Consider the following 12,069-nt stretch of genomic DNA (forward strand, 5'->3'; position numbering starts at 1 on the left):
ACTTGTGGGGGGGATGACTTACCAGGGGCAAGCAACGAGGTTCAGGCCTCTGGCACGGAGCCTGGCCCCGTTGTTCAGAAGGGAAGGGTGGAGAAAGGTAGAGCGATAGTTCTTGGGGACTCGATAGTGAGGGGTACAGACAGACGGTTTTGTGGGGGCGACAGTGACTCACGTTTGGTATGTTGCCTCCCAGGTGCAAGGGTACGTGATGTCGCAGATCGTGTTTTCCGGGTCCTTAAGGGGGAGGGGGAGCAGCCCCAGATCGTGGTCCACGTTGGCACCAACGATATAGGTAGGAAGAGGGGTGAGGATGTCAGACAGGCTTTCAGGGAGCTAGGTTGGAAGCTCAGAGTTAGAACAAACAGAGTTGTAGTCTCTGGTTTGTTACCCGTGCCACGTGATAGAGAGTCGAGGAATAGGGAGAGAGAGCAGTTGAATGCGTGGCTACAGGGATGGTGCAGGAGGGAGGGATTCCGTTTTCTGGACAACTGGGGTTCTTTCTGGGGAAGGTGGGACCTCTATAAAAAGGATGGTCTACACCTGAACCTGAAGGGCACCAGTATCCTTGGGGGGAGGTTTGCTAGTGCTCTTTGGGAGGGTTTAAACTAACTCCGCCGGGGCATGGGAACCTGGACTGTAGCTTTAGGGTACAGGACCTTGAGTGTAGGGAGGTTATGAATAATGCAGCGATCTCGAAGGAGGGTGCCTGTAAACAGAAGGGTGGATTGAAGTGTGTATACTTCAATGCCAGAAGTATAAGGAATAAGGTAGGTGAACTTGCAGCGTGGGTTGGTACCTGGGACTTCGATGTTGTGGCCATTACAGAGACGTGGGTAGAACAGGGACAAGAATGGCTGTTGCAGGTTCCAGGGTTTAAATGTTTTAGTAGGATCAGACATGGGGGTAAAAAAGGGGGAGGTGTGGCATTACTTGTCAAAGATAGTATTACAGCAGTGGAATGGACGATGGAAGAGGACTTGCCATCTGAGGTAGTTTGGGCTGAGGTTAGAAATAGGAAAGATGAGGTCACCCTGTTAGGTGTTTTCTACAGGCCTCCTAATAGTCCTAGAGAAGTAGAGGATAATATTGCGAGGATGATTCAGGAAAAGAGTGAAGGTAGCAGGGTGGTTGTTATGGGGGACTTTAACTTCCCAGATATTGACTGGGAGAGCTATAGCTCGAGTTCATTAGATGGGTCGGTGTTTGTCCAATGTGTGCAGGAGGGTTTCCTGACACAATATGTAGACAGGCCAACAAGAGGTGAGGCTATACTGGATTTGGTTCTAGGTAATGAACCAGGCCAGGTGTTAGACTTGGAGGTAGGTGAGCACTTCGGGGACAGTGACCACAACTCGGTGACTTTTACTTTAGTGATGGAGAGGGATAAGTGTGCGCCGCAGGGCAAGAGTTATAGCTGGGGGCAGGGAAATTATGATGCAGTGAGGCATGACTTAGGATGTGTGGATTGGAAAAACAGGCTTCAAGAGAAGAACACTAATGAGATGTGGGGATTGTTCAAGGAGCAGCTACTACGTGTCCTCGATAAGTATGTACCAGTCAGGCATGGTGTAAAGGGCCTTGTGAGGCAGCCGTGGTTTAGTAAAGAATTGGAATCCCTTGTGAAAGGGAAGAAGGCGGCATATGTAAAGATGAGGCGTGAAGGTTCAGTTGGGGCGATAGAGAGTTATAAGGTAGCCAGGAAGAATCTAAAGAGAGAGCTAAGAGAAGCGAGAAGGGGACATGAAAAGTCTTTAGCTGGTAGGATTAGGGAAAACCCAAAGGCTTTCTATAGGTATGTCAGGAATAAAAGGATGACTAGGGTAGGTATCGGTCCAGTCAAGGATAGTAGTGGGAAGTTGTGTGTGGAGGCGGAGGAGATTGGAGAGACACTAAATCAATACTTTTCATCAGTATTCACTCAGGAACAGGACACTGTTGCTGATGTGAATATGGAGTCACAAATGATTAGAATGGATGGCCTGGAAATATGCAGGGAAGAGGTTCTGGGAATATTGGAGAGGATGAAAATAGATAAGTCTCCTGGGCCTGATGGCATTTACCCTAGGATCCTATGGGAAGCTAGGGAGGAGATAGCAGAGCCATTGGCCTGGATTTTTATGTCGTCATTGTCAACGGGAATAGTACCAGAGGACTGGAGGATAGCGAATGTGGTCCCCTTGTTCAAGAAAGGGAGTAGGGATAGCCCTAGTAACTATAGGCCAGTGAGTCTGACTTCAGTGGTGGGCAAAGTCTTAGAGAGAATGGTAAGGGATAAGATTTATGAACATCTGGATAGGAATAACGTGATCAAGGATAGCCAGCATGGTTTTGTGAAGGGCAGGTCGTGCCTCACAAACCTTATTGAGTTCTTTGAGAAGGTGACTAAGGAAGTGGACGCGGGTAAAGCAGTAGATGTTGTGTATATGGATTTTAGTAAGGCGTTCGATAAGGTTCCCCATGGTAGGCTAATGCTAAAACTACGGAGGTATGGCATTGAGGATACATTAGAGGTTTGGATTAGGAATTGGCTGGCTGGAAGGAGACAGAGGGTAGTAGTTGATGGACTATGTTCATCTTGGAGTGCAGTTACTAGCGGTGTACCACAAGGATCTGTTTTGGGACCATTGCTTTTTGTTATCTTTATAAATGATCTAGAGGAAGGGCTTGAAAGCTGGGTAAGCAAGTTTGCGGATGACACAAAAGTCGGTGGAGTTGTGGATAGTAAGGAAGGAAGTGGTAGGTTACAGCGGGATATAGATAAGTTGCAGAGCTGGGCAGAAAGGTGGCAAATGGAATTCAATGTAGCTAAGTGTGAAGTCATTCACTTTGGTAGGAGTAACAAGAAGATGGATTACTGGGCTAATGGTAGGCTACTTGGTAGTGTGGATGAGCAGAGGGATCTTGGTGTCCATGTACACAGATCTCTGAAAGTTGCCACCCAGGTAAATAGTGCTGTGAGGAAGGCATATGGTGTACTGGGCTTTATTGGTAGAGGAATTGAGTTCCGGAGTCCTGAGGTCATGTTGCAACTGTATAAGACTCTGGTGCGGCCTCATCTGGAGTATTGTGTGCAGTTTTGGTCGCCATACTATAGGAAGGATGTGGAGGCATTGGAACGAGTGCAGAGGAGGTTTACCAGGATGTTGCCTGGAATGGTAGGAAAATCTTATGAGGAAAGGCTGAGGCACTTGGGGCTGTTCTCATTGGAGAAGAGAAGGTTTAGGGGAGATTTGATAGAGGTGTACAAGATGATTAGGGGTTTAGATAGGGTCGACACTGAGAACCTTTTACCGCTAATGGAGTCAGGTGTTACTAGGGGACACAGCTTTAAATTAAGGGGTGGTAGGTATAGGACAGATGTTAGGGGTAGATTCTTTACACAGCGGGTTGTGAGTTCATGGAATGCCCTGCCAGTAGCAGTGGTGAACTCTCCTTCTTTATGGTCATTTAAGCGGGCATTGGATAGGCATTTGGAAGTTATTGGGCTAGTGTAGGTTAGGTAGGATTCGGTCGGCGCAACATCGAGGGCCGAAGGGCCTGTACTGCGCTGTATCTTTCTATGTTCTATGTTCTATGTTCACCCGCACAGGCAGACATCAGAGGGTGACATCGAACCCAGGTCCCTGATGCTGAGGCTGCAGTCCAAATCACAGCCACCATGCCTGCATTTATCCCATGCCCCACTAAACCTTTCCTATTCATGTACCTGTCCAAATATCTTTCAGATGTTGTAATCTACCATTTCTTCTGCTGGCTCGTTCTGTATATGCACCACTCTTTGTGTGAAAAAGTTACCCCTCAGGTTTATTTTAAATCCTTTCCCCCTCACCTTAAACCTATGTCCTCTATTTCTAGACTCCTGTACTCTAGGAAAAAGACCTTTGCTATTCACCTTATATATCCACCTCGTGATTTTCTAAACCTGTGGGTAAGACCACCCTCAACCTCTCATGCTCCAGGTAACAATGGCCCAGCCTATCCAGCCCCTCTCACTATAACTCAAACCTTCCTATCCCTGTAAATCTTTTCTGCACCTTCTCCAATTTAATAACCTACTTCGTGTAGCAGGGTGACCAGACTGTAAGCAATACTCCGAAAGTGCCGTCCTGCACAAGTGCAACATGATGGTCCAATTCCTATATCGCTGCTGTGACCAATGAAAGCAAATGTGCCAAATGCTACCTTCACCCCCCTATCTGTGCACTCACGTGAGGGTGCATGATTGGTTCAGTGGTCATATGGGTCTAAGCATGTTGCACAGGTGCACCTGCGTGCCCACACTCCTCCATGCCTGTGTGGGCACGTGCCCGGTGTAAACAGAAGTTGAGATAACGGCGTCTTGGCTTTTCCCTCTGGCTGATGCTCACCCTTTCCTTCCACAGGCAGTCGCTAGATGAGCAGCAGGCACAGGAGACGAAGCTGACTGACGAAGTGGAGGCAGCGAAGCGACGCATCGATGAGATTAACATGGAACTGAACCAGGTCATGGAGCAGCTGGGTGACGCTCGCATTGACCGGCAGGAGAGCAGTCGGCAGCAGCGTAAGGCGGAGATCATGGAGAGCATTAAACGCCTCTACCCAGGCTCTGTGGTACGTGACTCGAGGGTCGGGGTGGTAGCCTGTCGGTGGCCGCTGGCTCAAGAAGTCCACATGGGAGTGGCAAACACAACAAATGTGAGATATGAGAAAGGATTAATGAGGCGTAGTCAGATAGGGGAGTGCTAAAGTCACTCCATTCCCAGAGGACCATAAGGTTGCTCTTTCATTAGAGTGAGATGGCAGATGGTAAGGTTAACCTGAAGGGCACTGAGGCTCAGCTGAGATTGAGAAATTAGGACCTTCATGGTGACTTCAGCTAGTGTGGGGGTTGAAACCCTTGCTGCTGATGTATTGCAAACCAGCTGTTCAGCCAACTGAGCTAACCAACCTATAATACTATAGTTATGGGAGAAGACTTGAGTTGAAATATTTGTTCTGAGTTGCTGAACAAGAAAGGAGGCTGTTTGGCCCTTTGTCTCAGTGCTGGCTGTTTGCAGTAAAGTACCATGTTCCCTGCCCGTTATGTGTTCTTTTTGAAATTTTCTTCATTGACTTTTACTTCCGTGCACTTGGGAACAAATGTCGGAAACTGCAACGGTGTGATGGCATTTGCTTCCTCCTCCTCCTCTGTCACTCTCCCCTCACCTGGAAGAGCATGTTTTCCACCCCAGACATCGAGACTAGGAACAGGAGTGAACCATTAGGCCCTTTGAACCTGCTCCAACGTTCTGTATGATTACTCCAGGTCAGCTGTGATGTCGCAAGTTGTCCTCTTCTAAGGCGTGGGAACCAACAGAGTGTACTCAGAAGTTGTTTCAGTCCAGTTCGGAGAAAACCGGATAGATAGGTTCCCTACGGTGTGGAAACAGGCCCTTCGGCCCAACAAGATGTCAGTTAGAAACCAGTATCAGGAAGAAGTTCTGTCTTAGGCTCCAACAAATCAAGGTTTTTGAAATAATTTTGCTCAGTTTTAGGGACCTTTGACACTGAAATTGTGGGGAGTCAAACTCCATAAACGAAGAGGAACACAGCACAGAGAAGGCCCTTCAACCCAGGAAACTTCCTCGACACAGAAAACCATTCTAGATTAAAGTTTAAAACTATTAAATCTATTTTACTAATCAACGCGGTCAGAGATGTTGTTATGCACCTCTGGAGTAGGTGGGACTTGAAGTTGGGCCTCCCGGTCCAGGGGATAGGGACTCTACTGCCATTCCATAAGAGATGCCTTTCTCAACTACAAGCCCACAGTAAGTGGATTGGATTATTGTCAAGCAGGGCTGAAAGAGAATGCAAGGCAGAGGAGCAGGGAAAACCATTCAGACCACTGAAGTTGTTCCATAAGATGTGGAGGTGACGGTGTTAGAGAAGGTCAGAGGTCATGTGACACCATGTCATTGACCAAGTGGTTTATTTAAAATCGCAAGATTTTGGAGCGTTGCTCATCTGCTCTTTCGTCAGATGAAATGGAGGAGGCACACGCAGAATATGTAGGCGGAGAAATATAGGCAAGGTAATTCCAGGTAGTTACGAGTATCATCATTAATTTGTACTTGTCTGTTGATGCATTTACTCACCTGGAATTACCTTGGTATTATCTCTCCGCTCGAGTCTGAGCTCCCCTCTCCACTTTACCGACAAAGGAGCAGAGCTCAAAGCTTGTGATTTTAAATAAACCTGCTGGACGATAACCTGTTTGTTGTGTGACTTCTTCTGGCTATTGGTTAATAGTCGTTGGTGGTAAGACTTTCACTTCCCTGTTTGCGTCCTTGTCACTCTCAAAAGCCCTTCAAACTCCCTCTCCAGTCAAAAATCTGTCTCACTGGACTCGGAGGCATTCAGAGGCTCTGCTGCTGTCCTGGGAGAGAGAATTCAACACTCTCTTGTTTCCTACCTCTCCTTTCCCAAGACTGTGCTACCCCACCACCCCCGCACCCCTCAAACCTTTGTAGGTTCAAATTAAATCTTTATCATGGTGTATGTGTGAAGGAGCATTGGACCAGGAACAGATATTATTAGTCATTCTATTCAGAGACTTTATTCCACTCCCCTGGAGCAGGTGGTCTTTGAATCATGAATTCCTGACTTAGACGTCGGGGGGCTAACATTGCAGCAGAAGATCGGTAATAGCTGGTCTGCATCTTAATGACCTTATCCCCACCTCAGCCAGTTGCTCATTACCATCCGATTTGCATTATCTGACATGGCCAAGTTCTGTAGATGCAGCTGTCTGCGAGGGAGTCAGAAGAATTTGAAGAAAGAAGACTGTGCAACGCTTCAAACCAGCTGGGAGAGTTTGAGGCTGATCTTATATTGCATTGCCCATGTATTCCTTGTCCTATTTAATATGGTCTCCCTGTCTCTCTCTCTCTCTTTAAATCCCCACCCCTGCCCTTCCCCATTTTCCTGCTTGCAGTATGGCCGTCTGATTGATCTGTGCCAGCCCACACAGAAGAAATACCAGATTGCTGTCACCAAGGTGCTTGGGAAGAACATGGATGCGATTATTGTGGACACAGAGAAGACTGGCAGGGACTGCATTCAATACATCAAGGAGCAGCGGGGCGAGCCGGAGACCTTCCTGCCTCTTGACTACTTAGAGGTCAGCAAGCAACTGTTGGCATCTGTAATACACTGGGGTACAGTACTGGTGGGGATAGGTCTGTCGCTGTATAACACTGGGGTGCAGTACTGGTGGGGGCAGATCTGTCACTGTATAACACTGGGGTACAGTCCTGGTGGGGGACAGGTCTGTCACTGTATAACACTGGGGTACAGTCCTGGTGGGGGACAGGTCTGTCACTGTATAACACTGGGGTGCAGTACTGGTGGGGACAGGTCTGTTGCTCTATAACACTGGGGTGCAGTACTGGTGGGGGCAGATCTGTCCCTGTATAACACTGGGGTACAGTCCTGGTGGGGGATAGGTCTGTCACTGTATAACACTGGGGTACAGTTCTGGTGGGGGACAGGTCTGTCACTGTATAACACTGGGGTACAGTCCTGGTGGGGGATAGGTCTGTCACTGTATAACACTGGGGTACAGTTCTGGTGGGGGACAGGTCTGTCACTGTATAACACTGGGGTACAGTACTGGTGGGGGACAGGTCTGTCACTGTATAACACTGGGGTACAGTACTGGTGGGGGACAGGTCTGTCACTGTATAACACGGGTACAGTACTGGTGGGGACAGGTCTGTCACTGTATAACACTGGGGTACAGTACTGGTGGGGATGGGTCTGTCCCTGTATAACACTGGGGTACAGTACTGGTGGGGACGGGTCTGTCCCTGTATAACACTGGGGTACAGTACTGGTGGGGACGGGTCTGTCACTGTATAACACTGGGGTACAGTACTGGTGGGGGACAGGTCTGTCGCTGTATAACACTGGGGTACAGTACTGGTGGGGACAGGTCTGTCACTGTATAACACTGGGGTACAGTACTGGTGGGGACAGGTCTGTCACTGTATAACACTGGGGCACAGTACTGGTGGGGACAGGTCTGTCACTGTATAACACTGGGGCACAGTACTGGTGGGGACGGGTCTGTATCTGTATAACACTGGGGTACAGTACTGGTGGGGACAGGTCTGTCCCTGTATAACACTGGGGCACAGTACTGGTGGGGACAGGTCTGTCCCTGTATAACACGGGTACAGTACTGGTGGGGACAGGTCTGTCCCTGTATAACACTGGGGTACAGTACTGGTGGGGACAGGTCTGTCCCTGTATAACACTGGGGTACAGTACTGGTGGGGACAGGTCTGTCCCTGTATAACACTGGGGTACAGTACTGGTGGGGACAGGTCTGTCGTTGCATAGTACTGGTGTAACTTTGGGTGTGATGTGATTTCAGGTGAAGCCCACTGATGAGAAGCTCAGAGAGCTGCGAGGGGCCAAACTGGTGATCGATGTTATCCGTTATGAGCCGCCACATATTAAGAAAGCGCTACAGTACGCTTGTGGGAATGCCCTTGTGTGCGACAACGTGGAGGATGCCAGGAGAATCGCCTTTGGGGGCCCGCAGCGGCACAAGGTACATCTTCGACACGGAGAGAATTTCCCCAAAACCTTTCCCTGTGGTGATACTGTTCTGAACACTGGCTGTAGCTTAATACTGTCTGTCCAGCCTGGATAACATTTGTCACGTTTGCCTGAGCTGAATAATTGCGACTGATTGTCAGCGGGAATCCTAGTCCTCTGCATTTCCCTTTGTTGATTTATCCATCCCCATCCCCCATTCTGTGAAGTGGCCATTGATCTTCATTTACTATCCTTTATACTGTAACCAGGCTGAGCAACAGCCGTCTTGCGAATGGAGGAGGGGACTGGATGCTGGTCGCGGTGGTGGCTGTTCTATCTCCTGATGTGTTCTGAGAACCCCTCGTCCTCCTGTCCTGATTGATTTTCCTGCACCAGCCTCCCTCAGCCGCATTGGCAACAGGGATTCCTGTGAGTGCGTTCCACATTTACAGCAGTGCGAGAGTCGACTGGCAAGCTGACCCTATTGGTCCGGGCGAACCTGATTTTTTTTAAAAATCTGCTCTGTGGTTCCCATGTCACTGCCAGCTGGTTAAAACACACAGCGCTCCTGCTCCTGTAAATTCTGAACCCCTGTTCGATGGTTTTCTTTAATACATTTACAGGATGATGGCGTTGTTGGCTAGGCAGCACTCATTGCCCATCCCTAATTATCCAGAGAGTAATTAAGGGCAGTTGCATTGCTGTGGGTCTGAAGTCACATGTGGGTCAGATCAGAGAACGATGGCCATTTCCTTCCCTCAGGGATGGATGGGTTTTTCTGACAATTGACAATGGAGTCAAGCCCATCATTAGACTCTTGATTCCAGTTCTTTTTTGTTGAATTCAAATTCCACCATCTGCCATGGCGGGATTCGAAGCCCGATCCCCAGAATGTTTCCTGGGTCGCTGGATTAACCGTCTAGCCGTCGCTTCCCTCCTCCTGGGTGCTAGCCTACTGCAGTCACTTGGCAAGGGAACGTGATTACATGGCAGCTGGTGCCACTGTTGGTAGTCTCCAGCCCCTCGCTCTCTCCCTCCCTCCCGCCCCTCGCCCTCTCCCTCCCTCCCTCCCCTCGCGCTCTCTCTCTCTCTCCCTCCCTCCATTCCCTCGCGCGCTCTCTCTCCCTCCCTCCTTCCCCTCGCGCTCTCTCTCTCCCTCCCTCCCTCCATCCCCTCGCTCTCTCTCTCTCCATCCCTCCCTCCATCCCCTCGCCCTCTCCCTCCCTCCATCCCCTCGCCCTCTCCCTCTCAATGCTCCTTGCTCCTGCGATCTACCCAGCCTGCCTGACTGTCTCTGTCGCTGTCCAATTCTCTCACATGGCATAGACTGGGCTTTAAAGCATGGCGCACTGTGGCTGGCAGGGAAAGCGTGTGCCAGTGTTGATGATCTCCTCATTATTCTGGTTTCTCTCCGCTGTAGACCGTTGCTTTGGATGGGACCCTGTTCCAGAAATCCGGTGTGATATCAGGAGGTGCGAGTGACCTGAAGGCCAAGGCTCGGCGCTGGGATGAGAAGGCGGTGGAGAAGCTGAAGAGCAAGAAGGAGAAGCTGACCGAAGAGCTTAAGGTGAGGGACTGAATTGTTGGGTTTTCGGTTTGTTTTAGTGATTAGAGTCAGTTGGAAACCTCCCAGGTGGAGATTGGCCTTTGTGGCATTTAACAGCGGGTGGTGGGGCTCAAAGGGCAAGCCTGTTTTGGAACCCTCCCAATCCACCAGATTGGCCCTTTTAGGTTCTTTGGAAATAAACATCGCTTAACCCAAACCGACCCAAAAGAGAGTTGCCTTCCCCTAAGGGCCTGAACTCTGCACATCTGCTGGTCTGGCTTTGGAGCGACCGTCGGTTTTCAGGCCTTTTTGACTTTTCTGATGTGTGGAGAAAGGAATACCCGGTCTGTAACTGCACTCGGAGCACTTAGCTGGTTAGTTCCTGGGGACGAACGGGATTGTGTTGTGAGCGAACGTCAAGCAGGTTGGGTCTGTATTCTTCGGAAGAATGGGCGATGATCCTTTGTTGCCTGTAAGATCTTCGGGGGGGGGCTTGACCACGTTAATGCTGAGAGGCTTGTTATGAAGATATAGGTGTGTACTGTACCTTTTGAGAGAGCGGAAGCTAGCAAGGACTGACTGAAAGCACAGTGTGTGCTGACTAATTAAAAAAAAGTAACATTTATTTGAAACAAATGGCTGGAGTTGCGTTGTCATGGAACAAAAAACAATTTAAACTGATTGGCCAAATTTGAATTTATGCCCCAGATACCAAAATCCAAAAAAGATCCAGTCAAAATTGAATTTTACTGTTTGGGGTGACCTCAAACCAATGAAATGATCCAATATTTTGGGGTATAGAAAAGAAGATTTTTGAGCAGTTAGGGGGAGAACAGCCGAGAGCACCACGCAAGTACAGACTGCTAGCCGGTTAGCTCTTTGAAAGGAACCTGTCCATAAGAAAGATTGTGCAGCAGAAGACCAAAGAAAAGACAGCCCAGGAAAATCGACAGAGGAAAATCTACAAAGCTGACTGGTTTTGAAACGTGATTATTTTTGTGTAAACCGGGGTTTTTTTTATTGTAGAGTGGGAGGTAAAGGATGGGTTTAGAGAAAGTTGCAAATAATTGTTGTTGTTTTAATGTTTTCTGTTGGACTTAAAGAATAAAATTGCTAATTTTTACTTTAAATGGTGACCTCTGCGATAGTTCTTTGCCTCTCGAAATTTAACAGCTAACGGCGCGAAGTGAGCTTCTCTGTGCATCGGTATTAAATTAGCAGAGGGGGTTTAACCAGGCTGGTACAATTGCAACATTTAAGAGGCATTTGGATGGGTATATGAATAGGAAGGGTTTGGAGGGATATGGGCCGGGTGCTGGCAGGTGGGACTAGATTGGGTTGGGATACCTGGTTGGCATGGACGGGTTGGACCGAAGGGTCTGTTTCCATGCTGTACATCTCTATGACTCTATAACAGGCTGATTCACCTAACACCAGCCTATCCCTGGACTGTGGTGGAAACCGGAGCTCCAGGGGGAAACCCGCGCAGAGGTGGAGCGAATGTGCAAATTCCACACAGATGCTTCCCTGAGGCTGGAATCGAACCCAGATCCCATGGCGCTGTGAGGCAGCAGTGCTAACCACTGAGCCACCACGCTCCTATTTCTTGTTTTGTCGGGGCTGTACGCACTCATCCTTTATTCCTCCCACAGGAACAAATGAAGATTAAACGCAAGGAGGCCGAACTGCGGCAGGTGCAGTCGCAGGCTCACGGGCTCCAGATGAGATTGAAGTATTCACAGAGTGACCTGGATCAGACCAAAACACGGCATCTCTCACTGAATATGCAGGTCAGTGCCACAGGGAGTGCCCCGAATGTCTGTCGCACTCTGTCTCCCTGCTCTTTTTTTGTTTTTTATGAGTTCTCTGTCACCCCCTAACCATTTATTCCACTCTTGCTTGTCCTCAGCACCTCCTACTGAACACATGTAATCTTGTCCTGCCACGCCCTTGCAAGC

General features: G+C 48.9%; 1 protein-coding gene across 1 annotated transcript in view; it reads left to right on the top strand.

The window, feature by feature from the left end:
• LOC132809051 (structural maintenance of chromosomes protein 1A) overlaps positions 1–12,069 on the top strand; it is a 50,596-nt gene that overhangs the window by 14,079 nt on the left and 24,448 nt on the right. The window contains exons 9-13 of the mRNA XM_060822429.1: positions 4,383–4,590; positions 6,956–7,141; positions 8,399–8,578; positions 9,986–10,132; positions 11,764–11,901. Coding sequence (XP_060678412.1) covers positions 4,383–4,590; positions 6,956–7,141; positions 8,399–8,578; positions 9,986–10,132; positions 11,764–11,901 — 859 coding nt within the window. The remainder of the gene's footprint in view (positions 1–4,382; positions 4,591–6,955; positions 7,142–8,398; positions 8,579–9,985; positions 10,133–11,763; positions 11,902–12,069) is intronic.

The sequence above is a fragment of the Hemiscyllium ocellatum genome, unplaced genomic scaffold, assembly GCF_020745735.1.
Source record: "Hemiscyllium ocellatum isolate sHemOce1 unplaced genomic scaffold, sHemOce1.pat.X.cur. R, whole genome shotgun sequence".
Taxonomy (NCBI): Eukaryota; Metazoa; Chordata; class Chondrichthyes; order Orectolobiformes; family Hemiscylliidae; genus Hemiscyllium; species Hemiscyllium ocellatum.